The 16,989-nt window shown below is 36.2% G+C and overlaps 1 protein-coding gene across 6 annotated transcripts in view; it reads right to left on the bottom strand.

Annotated features, from left to right (window-relative positions):
* CCSER1 (coiled-coil serine rich protein 1) overlaps window positions 1–16,989 on the bottom strand; it is a 1,291,789-nt gene that overhangs the window by 694,622 nt on the left and 580,178 nt on the right. For all 6 annotated transcript variants that reach the window (XM_053666405.1, XM_053666408.1, XM_053666410.1 and 3 more), the window contains exon 8: window positions 14,304–14,387. In XM_053666405.1, coding sequence (XP_053522380.1) covers window positions 14,304–14,387 — 84 coding nt within the window. The remainder of the gene's footprint in view (window positions 1–14,303; window positions 14,388–16,989) is intronic.

Here is a 16,989-nt window from a genome sequence, read left to right as displayed (position 1 = left end):
CCTCAACCCACGGGAACCTTGAAATATTGAGTCAGGATAATCTCTGCTGGCAGTTGAATAAACCAAGAACTGTGAAATGTACTATGAATGGAGAAGTCAATAAAAAGAAAATTGGTAATTATATCAGGAATGCTATAAGAATGTTAAGAAACTCTCATTTCAAAGCAACCAATATCCATAACTTCAATAGTTTCAAAATCCCAATGACCACTGAATTGACATGCTCTAATTTCTTTGTTCCTCTCAGCCTGACACTCCACCAGTCTGTGAATGCTACAAACAGTGAGCAGGAATTTAATTTAAGGAATGTTACAATAGAATATTTTTTGTTTTTCCACAGCAAAATCAGATCTAATTTATATGTGAATAGCTTCTTTGAATGACATTGTGCAATTTCTTAATTTTGAGCAATTTGGTTACCAAATTTTGGGGACTGTAAGACTCACTGGACAATAAGATGCACCTAGGTCTTAGAGGAGAAAAATAGAAAAAAAATTATGAAGCAAAAAATATAGTAAAATATTTAATAACATAAATAACATAGGCCACTGCCCCACCACCACCACAGCGAGACAGGTAAGCTACATGCGGACTATAAGACGCAACCCCCTTTTCCTCCCAAATTTGGTGGCGGCAGGGAGGGAGGGAGGGAGGATGGGGGAGTGTGTCTTATAGTCTAAAATACACGGTAACGTCTTTAAGCCTTGCCTCCATTGACTATAAAAAGAAAAATGTATGACTGAAGGTGATGTGAGATACATAAGCAAATTGCCTGGCGCAATACTGACACATAGTATGAGATCTTATTTGCCTCATATACTTTAGTCCTTTATACTTTCGCAAACACAGGTTATGAATCTTTGTCATTTTAAAATTAGTTTTGCTCTTCCATTGATACTAATATTTAGCAACAATTGTTCTTTTTCCTATGTCATTAACTTCCTACCCACAGCTACTTTCTATTACTAATTTTTCAAATTGTAGACTATTTCTTCTAAAAAATTATTTTAAGTGTCAAATTGTAAAATTTCATCAATTTTTTTGTAAAAATGAGAATCAGACTAGATTAGCCCTGCATATATTTTTTGAAGAATGTTTTATTATTTTACTAATGCTGTTTTCTTTTTTAATTTCTAAAATATCTTAAATTTTAATCAATTTTAACTCTGCCCTTTCCTGTTTGCTTCTATAATTTGGTTGATTCCTAGTCTTCAGATTACTTTATAGTTTTATTTTCTCCTCCATTTTTTCATCACTGCTTACTGTGGCACTCATTTGAAATCAAGTTAACTGTTTCATGTTTCCACCTCTGGTCTGTTTCTTCTCTAGAACTTTCTCCAGTAAATTATACACCAAAACCCATACTCCTTCTCCCTTTTCTTCTAATGTTGCATCTGCCAAATTGTATATTTTAATAATATATTATCTTGTTTTATTCTCTAAGGGTTTCCTTAACAAATGTAGGACCAAGAACTGTGATACCTATGAATTTTATCCATTCCTTCAAACACTCAGTGAATACTGATACGCTGTGCTGCATTCTGAGCATAGAAGGATGACAAGGCCTGTTACTGAGGAGCTCATCAATGAGAAAGGAGCTCAAGTCACATTTAAGTGTGGATATGTGAGCAAATGAGGAGGGCATGTAAGCCCAAGCTTCTTGGTGGGAAGAAGGCCAGTTAAACTACAAGTTCTCAAGTTTACTTCTTAAAGATCTTAAAATAGGCCTAGATATAGCTCAATAGTTGGGAAGTGAGATGTATCAAATTATTCAAAAACATCTCTAGCCCAATCACTCATGTTTATTTCATCAATTAAGTGGAAGAATTTTGTTATACTTTGTTTATTTGGATTAGTGGGCGTTCTCCCTTTTGACAGTTCCCACATCCAGTTTTAGACTGACTATGGTAAGTTTATTAGTGATTTGAAATATAAAGAGAGTATGTAAATATTGTATTCAAAAACATTTTATCAATGCAAATATACACAGGTGGACAGAAGTATATTGACAGTTGTTCATATGGAAAAAGACATGCAGGTTATGATTATTACAAAAACTTTATTAACTCCAGAGAGTGCCACAATGGTACAGTGTCCTTACGTACAATCTTGTAAGTGTTCAAATTGTCAGCCTTCATTATTTACATGTTTTTGTCATCTCTAAAAATTGGTAAACAAACCTGAATTTTCAGTGACCTGTGTGGGTTAGACCCACTACTTCCTGAGGTGGTTGATTTCAAACCTGCTTTTGGCAGTCCCTATATTTAAGATCTTTAAAAAACATTTGTTTTCTTAGCTTTTAGATAAGAGACTTAGATTTTTTCCTCTTTATCTCTTCATTACTCTTATAATACTCAGCCATAATTTCCATGTACTTCTAAACCAGGGGTGTCAAACTCATTTTCACTGGGGCCACATCAGCCTCACAGTTGCCCTCAAAGGGCTGAATGTGATGTTAGGACCGTATAAACGTAACTACTCCTGAACAGTTAAGCAAGAGCTCATTGCTCCTGCCGGGTAGAAACAAGGTGCTGGGCTGGATGAAACAAGGTGGAGGGCCGGACTTTTTCCACCTGTGTTCTAAGGAGTAAGTTTTATTTAGTATCATTAGATGAAAGGAGTGTTCATGAAAAAGATGAAAACAAGGATGTGGTAACAGACGTGACATGAAATGGCGTGTGAAGCCCTGGCTCACTCTGAGGAAAGCCACCGTGCCCGCCTCCAGGGCAGAGGAGGAGCTGAGAGGGACCACTCTGATATGTCTGCTCCTATCACAGGACTGGCTGCCCTGACCCCAAGAGTCTGACGGCCAAACAATGCACAAACAGGACCTATTGTTTTTATTATGGTGTTGATACTGAGCAAAGGAGAGCTGTGGCGGCCTGCTGGACAGCTCTCCCTTGGTGCTCTGTAATTTCTAAACCTGACGTAGCCGGGGAAAAATATGTTCGTGCTATCAGACTTTGCTTCAAATCCTAACTGTATTGTTTACTAAGCAGACTTCAACAAATCACTCTCAATCTTTTGGAAGTTCAATTTTATTATAGGTTAAATAGAAGTATTAATGTGCATTTCTCAATTCTATTATAAAAATTAAATAATAAACCTCGAGCATTCATCAGAACACTTGTCAAAGAGTAGGAACTCTGTAAATAATGGCTCTTGTTATTAAAATGATCTGTTTTTGTCTGCAGTTCATCTGGTTAGCTCTTACAGCAGTCAGGCTCAGGCTGTAACCAGAGAGAAGGGGGATAATGGAAAAAGGGGAGGGTCTTCAAGAAACATGTATAAGGGACACATGGATGACGCCAAAGCCGGAGGGGTAGGACTGAGGGTGGGAGGTGGGGATGGGTGGGGCCAGGGAGAGGCGGGGAGAAAATGGAGATAACTGTACTCAAACAATAAAAGACATTGTAATTAAAAAAAATACAGCACAAAATAAAAATTTTAAAAAAAATTTGTAAAGATAATTTATTGTGAAATGGAACACTGGAACATTTTACATATATAATGTTTTATATATACTTTATCTGGACATATACACATATCTACATACATGCATATAACATACACAGCACATGCACACACACATATTTTATCTTTGGCTTTTTAACTCCACCCACAATTCAGGAACACAATTTGTATTTTTTTCCCAATTCTAAGTCTTTGCCTATCTTTGTATCCTGTTAACTACTTAGTTTTAGTAAATTACTCCAAGCACAGGAATCATGATTGATAAAATAAAAATAATAACACAAGAATAAAAAGAAAACTACTACATTATATGAAATACCTTACAGAATCAATGAAAAATATCCAAAATATCCAAAAACTTTAGGTATAAATTAATGTCAGCTACATGCCTAATTTCACAATAGTATGGATACCTATTTCTTTTAAAACATTTTTCTTCAAGGTGAAATACTTACTTGCTTCATTTAAGTTACACCGCCATTATTTTCCTGTATCTACGCAATATGGTGATACATTTTGATAAAGATAAATATGTAGGATTGCCCAGACAAGTGTGGCAGAATAGTAAAGCTTGTATCTTTCTGGCAGCTCTTCATAGGGTAGGGGACTGGGTAAGGAACAGAAGTGCGTTATAGGATTTTGTCACACTCGCACTATACCTGTGTCTCACTGACCGGACAGTGAGTAATGACTGCTGAGATAAGCCTTTCCTGCAATATATGCAATTAGTTTGCCACCTGAGAAAAGGAAAGTAACCTGCCATTTTAATAATATTTAAGTATACCTAATCTCTGTCTTTTCTGTTCCTAATGTGTCCTAAATATGAGAAAGAAAAGGATTTGAAAGTACTTACAGCTGTCTATTCTTATGCAAATCATGCATGGGCCTGTAATATTCTCTCTTAAAGTGACTGGCATGAAATAATACCATATATAATAGAGAATGGAGCAAGTGGAAAATTACTTTTAAGATTAATTCAGAAAATGCAAAAAAAAGAATTTCTTTTATCAGGAAGAAATTATTCTGTTATTAAGTCTTCAAGGGCACACAATTTTATTCAATTTGAATTGTTCCTATATTTTTAAACCAATCACAATTACCCCTCTCTAGATTCTTAATTAAGTGCTATTTAGCCATATGTATTTCTTAGTCTTTTACTTTTAGCTACCCTTTTTTATCATGTATAGTAACCTGATTACACATAATGTTATACTTTCTGTTCTCCAATGGCCTTCAAGTTTTCAAAATTCATCAGTTCTACATGTGTCTGTGCAGCCCCCTGTATTTCACTGTTCAAATGTTAACAAGTGAGCTCGCAGCTTGGCTTACTTTTAAATAAAATAAATGGCATTTTTAAAAGGATGGGGAGAAATAATTATTTTATGTTTCCTTACATTCAAGAATATAATTTTCAAAATTTGCTGTGAATTAGAACCAGGGAGGTTTAATAACACATGAAGAATTTTTTAAAAACTTCCTTTCTGTGATTTTTCTCAGGTGAGTCTTTACATCGCAGGAGGGAGTGCTCAACCCGGTGACGAGCCCGCTGGGTGGAGACCTGGAACAGAGCAGTTTTAAAGCCCTGCCCCTCTGTACAAATAACTTTCTTTAATGATAGTCGTGACACAAAGTAAATATTAGTAACTGCCAAAAAAGAACCGCAGCTAGTTAAGTCATTGTTGTACTGAACTTCATAAATATGATTATGTTAAAAAGTAATGTTTTAGTAAACATAATGTTTGTTTATTAAGAGTCTACAAAAGATACAATTTAGGTAACTACTGAATTGTACCCTGATGTAACATTTTTTTATTGGTGCACTAGCTTTAAAACATAAATTTTAGCATAAAAAATAAGGTTCAGAACTGAAGACAGTAAAATGTACAAACTAAAATTTTTGAGAGGGAACAGAATTTGCTACCTCAAAATATGCATCTTTGGGATACTGATTATGTTAAATTGGTTATTTTTAGAAAAAAGACTCCAGAAAAACTTCCCATATTCTGCCTAACTATCTAAAAGGAATTTAGATAGAGAACCTGTTCAAGGAAGAAAGAGATCGGTTTGCCAGGAAGGAGTGTGGGAGAAGGGGAGGAGCCTAGCAAGGCCCGTGGTGTCCCTTCTGTGTCTGATGGTTAAGGAGGGCCCAGCACACGTTTGTTTACCAAACATTTGTTTTTCCATTACCTTCCTGACCACTGAAGTCCCAAACCACACCTTCGACCTTTTCCTTAACTCAAGATGGCATATATACACACACACACGTGCACACACATATATATACACATACATATATATGTGTATATATATACACAACTATATATGCCACAGTTGCCAAATTTGTCCTCCAGTCTCACATTCTTATGGCATCTCTCTGTGTAAGTATGTAATAAATTTGCTTATGTTTTCTTGTTAGTTTTCTTCCTGTCAATTTGATTATTGGTCCTGCCAGAGGAATACAAAAATATACCCCCCAAAAATATATGCCTCACAGTTCTCACTCCATTTAAGTATTGATTGAAAATAAATATGCCAAATGTTTACTTCAAACAACAGAACTGAAGTAATTCAAGGCCCATTCTTTCATCTTTGCAACAACTATGCTTTCGTTTCTGATTTTGAATTGTGTTTGATACAATATGCAATGTCATAGTAGTTAGAAACACAAATCGATCTTCAAACTTACTGGATGATACTGAACTGTTAATCTGTGTGTTTCAACTCCACTTGGAAGTTTTCTCAATTAACTTTTATTTAAAAATACAATGTTTATTAAGTGGTGAGTACTAAAATGTAATAATAAAATGTTTTAAAAGTACATGTGTATAAAATGTAAAACTCAGTCATAACCTGCAGTTACTAAATTAGAATTTAGGCTCACAAGAAATCTTTTCAGGGAGGAGTATTACCTACCACTACCATTGTTCACCTATGGTAATAGTAAATACAAATGACTTTCAGTAATTTTTTTATTGTTTTAAGTGCCCTTACAGTCAACGTATCCCCCACTGATTAGCCTATAAACTTGTGGCAGTTATGGTACCAGCTTCCAGTTCCCTCTGACAAGTACAAATGCCATGTTGGTAAACAGAGGACTCTGAAAGCAAATATGGAAAGTGTTTTTAGTTTGCCTTGTTTCATTTCTCCTTATTGTTTTAATGAGGCCTAAAATATTTTATGCCCAGAAAACTTGTTTTGGGGTGACCCATTGAAACTAGCCTTTTGAACAGAAATATATCATTTAAAAAATTATATTGTAAAAATCTACATTTGATACATTTACTCAGATCAACTAGAAAATGAATAAGAGTTTCCAGAGGGAAGAGTCTGATATGATAGAATTATAAAAGGTTAGAATTACTGACACTTTTCCAATGTGGTTATCCACACAATTACACATTTTTGACAGAGCATAAATAATAGGCTTCCAAATTACTGATATAACAAAACAGTCAGTCCGTAGCATGCTGTGCTGATTCTGTTTAGGGCAATTACACTTCACTCTCTAGAGTCTTAGGTCTAACTGAAGTTATTTTTATTTGTTAGTTACCTACAACTTCCTTAAAAATATTTTGAATCAATCCATAAATACCAAATATGATTTCAGCAATTTCTGACATACTATTCATCCATAGTGTGAATCCTTTATAAGATTAATAATCATTTACAAGAAAATATCTTTCCCCCTAAAGCACAAGACTATGCTTCACCAGGAACATTTATGCTAAGTATCTTGGATTCAGCAGCATAAGAAACTGATATTTATAATGTTGCTCAGTTTCATACTTACAAAAAACATTACACAGTATTCTTCAAGGTGACCTTCACTACATCTCTGAGGAAAAAATTTAAAACTTTATCATAAATGACAAAAATATTTCTCTACTTTATATCATTAAATTTAATAGTTCATGTTAAGTGTAAAGTTAAATATGTGATTATTTTAAATAACTTATTATTATAAAGGATTCTAATTAATTATTCTTACCTTTAGCCAGTATGTTTAGACTTTTGGTTTAAACCTACACCTATGAATTATGTATTTTAATGAAGTAAATTCATAAAATCCCCCAATCTTTGTGCTACGTGGAAGAGTTATTTCTAATATTTAAAAAGTTTGATATATTCTACAAAATAAACACAAACTTATATTCGAATATATTTAAATATCATTTATATTTTTAGAGTTCTTATCATTCCTGACTTTAAATGCTGGTTTCTTTCCATGCCTTTAGTATCTTGCCCAACCAATATAAAATTGAATAATTCTCAGTGAACTATATGTTACAGCTTTTCATCTCATTTCCTACTCTGATCAAACAACTCACAGTAGTCCTTAGCAAACACTCTGTCTGGGTTTTTGGTTTGTTTGATTCACTTTTATTCTTAGATGTGCCTTTTTATCAACTGCACTCTTACAGAAAAGTATAACATGGAAAACCAGTGCAATCATAACGGCGACTGTTAAATAGTCGTAAGAGGGCATAATTCCACAGGACTTCTGATACTTTCATATGCCTGTTAACAACTAAACACTTGTGTCCCCCAAAACTGAGATGTTCAAACCCTAACCCCATTGTAATGGTATTTAGAAGTGAGAACTTTGGAGGGAATTAGGGTTAGATTAGGCCATAAAGGTGGGCCCTCATGGCGGAATTATTGCTTTTAGGAGAAGAGGAAAAGTCGAGAGCTCGCTCTCCTTCTCCTTGTGTGCACACTCCAGTAAACGGCCTTGTGAGGACGTAGGGAGAGAACTGCCAGAAAGAAAGCTTGCACCAGACACTGAATCTGCCAGCATCTTAGACTCCCGGCCTGCTGAAATGCCTGTTGTTTAAGCCATTCGGTTTATGGTATTTCGCTATATTTGTTCAAGCAGACTAATACATTCCCTCAAAACACACCCACACCCAGATGAAAATCACTAAACTCATTCTACTTTTTGTATTTTCAAAAACATATGTCTGTTTTTTATTGTAAAATGACCATATGCTTGTTATTAAAAGTGAAACACTACCAAGTCATATAAAACAGCATCTAAACATTCTAATACAATCTAAAAACGATTATTATACTAGAATTTCTATACATGTGTATTATATACAATGTTATTCTCTATGCAGTCCTTCCCACTTAATTTTATAAGTGCATCTATATAAATATACATTATAGGTATAACACAAAAAGTCCAACTATTAATATAGCGAGAACTAGTCAGTGGAGGTGGTAGACACCATTGAGTGAGCATGTGTACTGTGTGGCCATTATATTCAAAATGACTGAGTGAATACAGCAAGGAATCTGCATCAAATTTTGCATTAAGCTTGAACATTCCTCCACAGAAATGAGCTGGATGATCCAGAAGGCCGTGGCTATGGGCAGCTGGTGATTAGCAGCTTCATCATGACCAACACACATACTCATGTATCACATCTAGTGCAGAATTTTTTGCAAAGTATCAAGTTACCCAAGTGACTCAGCCCCGCTACAGCTCAGATTTGGCACCCTGAGAGTTCTGGGTGTTCCCCAAACTAAAATCACTTTGAAAGGAAAGAATTTTCAGAACATCAGTGAGATTCAGGAAAATATGATGGGGCAGCTGATGGTGACTTGGAGAACTATGTGAAGCCACAAGCTATCCACTCTGAAGGGGACTGAAGTGTCATTGTCCTATATACAATGTTTCTTGTACCTTCTTCAGTAAATGTCTCTACTTTTCATTTTACATGGCTGGATACTTTCTGGAAAGACCTCATATATACTATAAATATATATTATAATTTACCAAATTCACTATTGATGAATACTTAATTTTTTTATATATCCATGGTAATATTTGACAATTGAAGAAACTGAGGCCAGAAAAAAGCTAAATCTAGTCACATAAGCAGTTAGTCTAAAAACTCGTATCCTGACTTTTTGTACATCACTATATTCATTCATTCACCTCTTCAAGTAAAGAAAGATACAGCCACAGGAAAATGAAGGAACTACATGTCTCCTTTGCTCCATTTCTTATTTAATCTTCTAACAATCTTCTATTTAAACTTCTAACACAAAGTTCAAACCTTGTGGAAGCCTTGGAGCTTCATGTAAAGTGGCTGCCACTGAACCCTTGCTAAAGAAATTGTGGAGGGGAGACTGCTTAATACAGCTCCATTTTGGATTTGCTTATCAGAGAGTGCATGTCGAAAGTCTCAGAAGAAGATGGTATTCTGAATATACTCTTCTGACACTATAAGAGGACAAAAAAAAGGAATTTATTTAAGAATAGACTGACAGTAATCAAAGGTCGCCGGGGAAGAGGGATAATGGGGGAGGAAGGGGAGGGATCGTCAAGGAGCATGGACCCGTGGACGAAGGACCCATGGGCAGAGTCAAAGGAGGGGTAGGGTTGAATGTGGGAGGTGGGGGTGGGTGGGGCAGGGGAGAGTGCGGGAGGAATGATGGGGACAACTGTAGTTGAACAACAATAAAATATATAATAAATAAAAATAAAAATTGTATATTTATTCTTACATGTTTAAACTTCGGTCACCTTCAAAGTCCTCTCATATGATATAATACACCTATTGAGACATTTTTCCACTGCTCAAAGCAGTTTTTGAACTCATCAATTTTTATGCTTTTTAGGGCTTCTGCCATTTTGTTTATTTGTTTGTTTCATGTCTTCTACATTAGCAAAACAGTTTCCTTTCAGGATGTTTTTCATCCAAGGAAAAAAAACAAAAAAAAGTGCTCATAGAAAGAGCAGGTGAATTGGGAGGGTGGGGCACAGTGGTCATGCCATTTCTCATAAAAAACTGAATACTCAGTGTGGCGTTGGCACATACTCTCATAAATCACTCATCATGAAATGGGCAAATGCATTGAAAGAGTCTTCAGAAATGTCACTGAAGCCAAATGCAGTCTCTCACAGCAACACCAGCTGGTAACTGATACAGACGGGTTCCTAGAACACTCACCTGGTGGGTGAAGCCTGTACTACAAGGGCCCCCCTCCAGAAGATAATTCCATTTTGGGGTGTTACCTCCTCATATCATCTCCCAAGCTGATGCTAACTTCTTGTGGGCTGAGGCAGGAGCTGACGTAGAGAGACAAGGCTTATAGGCACATATGGGAGAGCTTAAGTTCTGATGGGTGTTAAGAGAAGAGAATTTGTTCTTCTCGGGGCTTAACTGGAGCCAGTGGACAAGCAGCCAGTAAGTCTCCACTAAAATAAGAAGTCAAGGTTCTAGAGAGAAAACTGCTGGCAAATACATCTGCCCTTAAAAAAAGAGTGATAATTTCCTAATTTTTTATTCTAGCCAGATCTGCAGAGTATTTTTGGCTGGAAAACTTCAGAGCAGCTACCCAGACTGGGCAGTGGTGTCTAACATCTGTCACTGAGGAGACCTTAAGGTATCACCAAAAAAAGCCAATGACTAATATTCTTCAAGTTTATTCATTGTTACCAGCCAACAAAAGCAGATTCTATAGGGCCTTTGACCATCTCTTCTTTAAATTTTTCAAATTTTTTTTTACCCAAGTACTGAAAATAAATAGAGAAATAAGCAAAAGAAAGTAATTATAGATCTGAACAGGAGCAAAGATCCTGGAAAGGAAGGACAAGGAAAATATTAAGGGCAGGCCACTTCAAGTGCAGTAGAAATGCCATACCACTCAAATGATAAATTAAGAACATAAAAATACTAAGAATATTTAACACTATTTAGTTAAAACATTAAAATTAATTTCTAGATTTAAAAATTTTGATTTTTAATATTTTTAGACTGAAATATAGTCATTGTTTTCATAATTGATTTTTAGTCTTGTTTTTATTTATTTATTTTTAGAGAGGGGAAGGAAGGGAGAAAGACAAGGAGAGAACATGGATGTGAGAAGAATACATCAATCGTTTGCCTCTTACACACTCCTTTCCGGGGACCCGGCCCCCATCCCAGGCATGTGCCTTGACCAGGAATCAAACCGGTGAACTTTTGGTTTGCAGAAGGACATCCAACCCACTGAGCCACACCAGTCAGGGCAAAAGTAGAGTCAAACTGAGGATCAAATTAATGGCTTGGAATATTAATGGAAAAGAAACTCAGCTAAAGGCAAATTAGTCCAATACTAAGAAAAAAATGTAAGGGACTTGAAGGATAGACCTGTGAGACCAAAAATGAAAATAAGGGATTCAGGAGAAAAATATTCTATAATTTGATGGAAGACTTGAGGGAAAAAATTATAAATTGAAAAAAAGACTTCAATGGACAGAATAGGATTACTGATGCTAGTCATAACTAAGGAAGGAAAATAGTCATATACCTAGGTTAACCATGGAAAAATATTAGGTGCAGCACCCAAATTTGAAAAGCATAAAATGTTATTTACTAAGAAAAATACCAAATCCTAAAAATATTATGTGTACACATGGTATCTATCAGTCAGGTCAGAATTCCATACAAGACCACATAGACTTGGTGGCTTACAAAATAGAAGTTAATTGTCTCAGTTCTGGATATAAAAGTCCCAGATGAGGGTTGCAGAATGGGTGGGTCCTTTAATGCAGGGGTGTCAAAGTCGTTTTCACCGGGGGCCATATCAGCCTCAAGGTTGCCTTCAAAGGGCCGAATGTAATTTCAACTCCTTAACTATTAAGGAGTAGTTACATTTATACAGTCCTAAAATTATTTTGGCCCTTTGAAGGCAACCACAAGGCTGATGTGCGCCCTGGTGAACATGAGTTTGGCACCCCTGCCCTACAGGCTCTCTTCCTGGACACGGACAGCTGTAGGCTGTGTTTGCACACAGCCTTTCCTTGGTGCCTGGCGAAGGAAAGAAGAGTTTTCTCTCTCCTTTCGTCTTCTTACTAACCCCATCAAATTCAGACTCCACATTTATGATTTTATGTAACCCCAATTATCCCTGAAAAGCCCAATCTCTGATATAGTCACAGTGGGGAGTAGGGCTTCAACCTGTGAGTTTGGGGGAACACAATTCAATCTATAGCACTATCCTTTATCTTTCAAGGCAAGGAGATATTCAAAGATTTAAAGACCACAACATCAACACCCCATCTGAAGAAAACAATGGGGAAAGGATTCTAAGCAAACCATAAATACATCAGGAAGGGACCAGGCAATGGAGTAAGATGAAGAGGAAAGGACGCAGTGATGTGTAATAAATCTTACACATACGTAAATTAAATCTATATAGATAATACTGTGATTAAGGGTTTGCAAATATAAGTCATGAATAAGAATTCATAAAAGAGAAGATAATCTTTCAAAGGAAAACCAACTAAAAGAACTGAAGTCACTAAAAGTCCTCAATAAGCTCAGTAAAATTCATGTACGTTTCTAGAAAACAGAAGAGAAAGGAAAATAAAGACATTTTAAAGATTTCATTTGATAGCCGAATAATGGTCTTAAACTTGGTAAAATAATTTTAAATGTTGTTTAGATTATTCCATTTTTTGACACACTTCCACTTCATAAGACCACTATGAGCTATAATTTATTACCAACATAAGAAGTAGCATTTACGCACCCCATACCACAGAAGTACGCCTGGTCGGGGCCCTGCACACTACCCGCCGGCAGGGCACAGGGGACTCTGCTCTCTTGGAAAGGAGCTGGGAGTAAATACTCCATGTGTGATCCAGTTCCTTCAAGTTCACCAAACCACAAATTCCTGCCTGAAGAGACTATTCCTGGTTTTCTCCGATTGTTGCCCCACCACACATACAACCCCAGAACATGCTAATATTCTAATACTTAATATTTGTCCTTCATTTATTGAATGAAGTAAGAAATTATTAGTTGCAGAGTCAATGTTACATAGGTATAATTAAAGTAATTTCGTACTCTTCCCTCCAAAAATAAGTCCTCTGTTGGCTGATTTAGTAAAATGAGGCACAAGTGCATCGTGTTACTTTCAATTCAAATTACCCAAATTGAACAACATGGGCTTGAACCACTCAGGATCACTTATGCAGAATGCAAAGACTTTCTAAGGCCACAATAATACTGTGCTCACGGGACCAACAATCAGCACCAGTGCAATCACAGAGCAGTCTAAATAAAGGTCAGGTCTCAGCAGAAATGTCGTCCGTTGTTGAGTCAAGAAAATACGTTCTGAATTTGTCTGCCATCTAACATGATAAGAGTTCTCAGAGGCTTGACGGTCTATAAAATTTTAATTATATTTAATGATTACATAATACACTGTTACTGCAGTCAAATCTGAAATCATCATAAATTGAAAACATGCTTAGAGAAGTAATGCCCAGTACTTGTTACCTACCAAATGTGTTTTCATATAACAGTATGATTTATTATAATGCCACATTTTTTAAAATACCATGAACAATGAGCTATATACATTTCATATTATTGTATGATATTTACCCTTTGGGTTTATGTAATATAATGCTTATTCAGTCTCATTAGGTTAATATATTTTTGGTAGTTTTATGAAAAGTAAAATCTGTTTTGTTTACAGTATGATTTAGTATTTTGCTTTATACTCCATGTTTGTATCTCAAGGCATAGCAGATTTAAATCATGCACTTTACAGAATAAAACACAGCCTTATCCTTATTCAACTGAAATGTCTAATGCTGGATCAGTTATCTGTTTCTAAATTATATAAACCTCATGTATAATACAAAACATGCTCTCTATTTTTCAGATTCTCACATCCTTATTGCCATAGAATTTTTAAATTGATAATTAGATTGAATCACTAATGATTTGTAATTAATATTAGTGTTAATAAATAAGCTGTTGTAGGGTTTACAACAAATGACAAGGAAAACACACTTGCCAGCCAATATTATCATTACTTACCAGCTCTTCCTGAAGTTGGGAAATGAGTTCATCCCTCTCTTTCAGCTGCAGCTTCAACACTGAGCATTCATCTTTCATTATATCCTATAAAAACATCAAAGAAACAGCATAATAGGCTTAGCCATTTCACTTTGGTCTTGATAAGGAAAGTCAGCATCACACGGTGGAAGATAATTACATCTGACAAATAGAAGTGAAATTTCCTCTACAGTATATTTTTATAGTATTCTCAGTTGCAAAATAAATGAATGCATCCCAAAATATTATGCTATATATGACATACACACATGTGTTCGCCCCCTTTGGACATCCATTTGTTTATTTTGTTGCCAAAGACAGAAACATAGTCATCCTAAACTCTTTTCTTCCATTTCTGTGCACACATATCATTGGAATAAAAAAATACCTACACTATAAATGAGAAACTTCACCATTTGTTCCTCCATTGTTATTAAACATTAATTCCTCAGCCAATTGCTATGTTCAAGTCTTTTTTTTAAATATTTTATTTATTTATTTTTCGAGAGAGGGGAAGGGAAGGAGAAAGAGTGGGAGAGAAACATCAATGTGTGGTTGCCCCTCGTGAGTCCCCTTGGAATACCAGGCATGTGCTGATGGATGTTTGCAGGCCCCTTCGCCAGGGCTTGTCTTATCTTTAATGATGCCACTGTAACATTTATCTTTTTTACTAGAGGTCTGTGGGCATTTCATCTTCTTACTCTGCATGTGCACCCAGCCCCAGTTTCTATATACATTAAGCATTCACCTCTATGGCTTACCTTACTCTATGCTGGTAACTCTCTGATGCAAATACTTAATTTAGGCTTATCCGTTTTCTAAGTTTCAACCACTGAGTAAAGCTACTTACTGAGCATATATTCAACATTGTTCTATAGACATTTCAACTCACGACAACCTTCATCTCAACAACCTTTTTCCCTACCCTGAAGGTTTGCTTCTACATATATATCCCAATATCTTTCTATTTTCTATACTCTCAGCTCTTCCTCACTAGGAACTAAATCTAGTACCAATTCTTTTTTAATTTTCATTGAATTTATTGGGGTGACATTGGTTAATAAAATTATATGTTTAAGGTGTGTGATTCTTTAATACATCATCTGTATACCATACTGATTGTTCATCACCCCAAGTTAAGTCTCCTTCCACCACCATTTATCTCCCCTTTACATTCTTTCACCTCTCCAGCCTCCTTTCTCTCTGGTAATCACCATACTGTGGTCTGTGTCTATGATCTTCTTTTTTTTTTTTTTTTTTTTTGCTTAATCCCCTCACCTCTTTCACCCAGCCCCTCAACGCCCTCCCCTCTGACAGGAACCAAAACCTTTCATCTCTATTTCCTTCATATTTCTTGGGCTCATTCCTCTCTTGCTCATTGATTTTCTCTAGGCGCTCACTCATTGCTTCTTACCTGACTTACTGAGTCTCTAAACTGGTCCTTTGCCACTTCCCCTATCTGTGAGAAATATTTTCCTAAATACAATTAATTACAGTCAGTTAATTAATTACTTCTTAATTTAATAGCTAATCACTTCCTCCTTTAGAGGGAATAAGAGTCAAAACTCTTTAGCATAGCATATAGTATCCTTCTTTATCTGCTCTTGCTTACTCCTGGAGTATCAGTGTTTTTCATTTCCAACTTTCTTACCACCTTTGCTCACCTACAGAGCTGAAATGCAAAATGTTGTCCTGTATCTCCTTGCTTATGCACGTGATCCATCTCGGGATCACACTGCCGAGGATCCACTGCAACCCTCTACCCTCCTCACATTTCTCATGCTCTAAGAGGCATTTCAAGCATTATTACTATTCCTCTAGAACTTCCCAGCTTTGGCTGAGTTGTGTATGCCTAGAGGGTGAGTGTGTGCTCCATACCATCTGAATCGCAGTGCCATTTGCTTGCTCTGCACTCTCATTGGACTAGTTCTAACCCACTCAAGTGGCTTCAGGTCTACCTCAGTTCATTTAGCTTCGTAGATGTGTTTTTTAAAATAAATTGAATACAAGACTTTCTGCCAGCAAAAAGATCACGGCTTTCCATATTTTGAGACTCAGTTTATTGCAGTGGCCTGGAGCCAAACCTGCAATATCTCTGAGGTATGCGTTTACTTCATTAATGTATCATGAGCACCAAACATTGTAACTGACACGTAAGATGCTCAAATACACATTTTCTTCCCAAGTTGCCAAAAAAACAGTATAAACATTAGAAGAGTTCTTACTTTTTTCTCTGTCTGTTAACTTTATCTGAGCTCACAAGGAAGGAAAGAGCTAACAGATTAGAGAAAATAGAATATTTGCTTATTCTGGTTCTCATGGTGTTAAGTTCTCCTTTACATTAAACCAAGGGTCCTCCTTCTCCAGGCTGAGGACCAGTCCTGGTCTGGGCCTGTTAGGAGCTGGGCTGCACAGCAGGAGGTGAGCTTGCATGTCATGTTCCTGAATCATCCTGAAACCATCCCCCGGCCCAGTGTGTGGAAAAATTGTCTTCCACAAAACCAGTCCCTGGTGCTGAAAGGTCGGGGACAATTGCAGTAACAATACAGAACATCTGATTCAAATATACTCTCTCCTTTCATTTGCTGACAACCAGCTTGGCTGGGAGACACTATCTCTGCTCCTTTTCTTTCACACCAGTGTTGTTTCTTCCCTAAAGCATGACTTT

Source organism: Artibeus jamaicensis, unplaced genomic scaffold, assembly GCF_021234435.1.
Source record: "Artibeus jamaicensis isolate MK-2021 breed Jamaican fruit bat unplaced genomic scaffold, CSHL_Jam_final contig_452, whole genome shotgun sequence".
NCBI lineage: Eukaryota > Metazoa > Chordata > Mammalia > Chiroptera > Phyllostomidae > Artibeus > Artibeus jamaicensis.
This window is presented reverse-complemented; position numbering and strand designations above follow the sequence as displayed.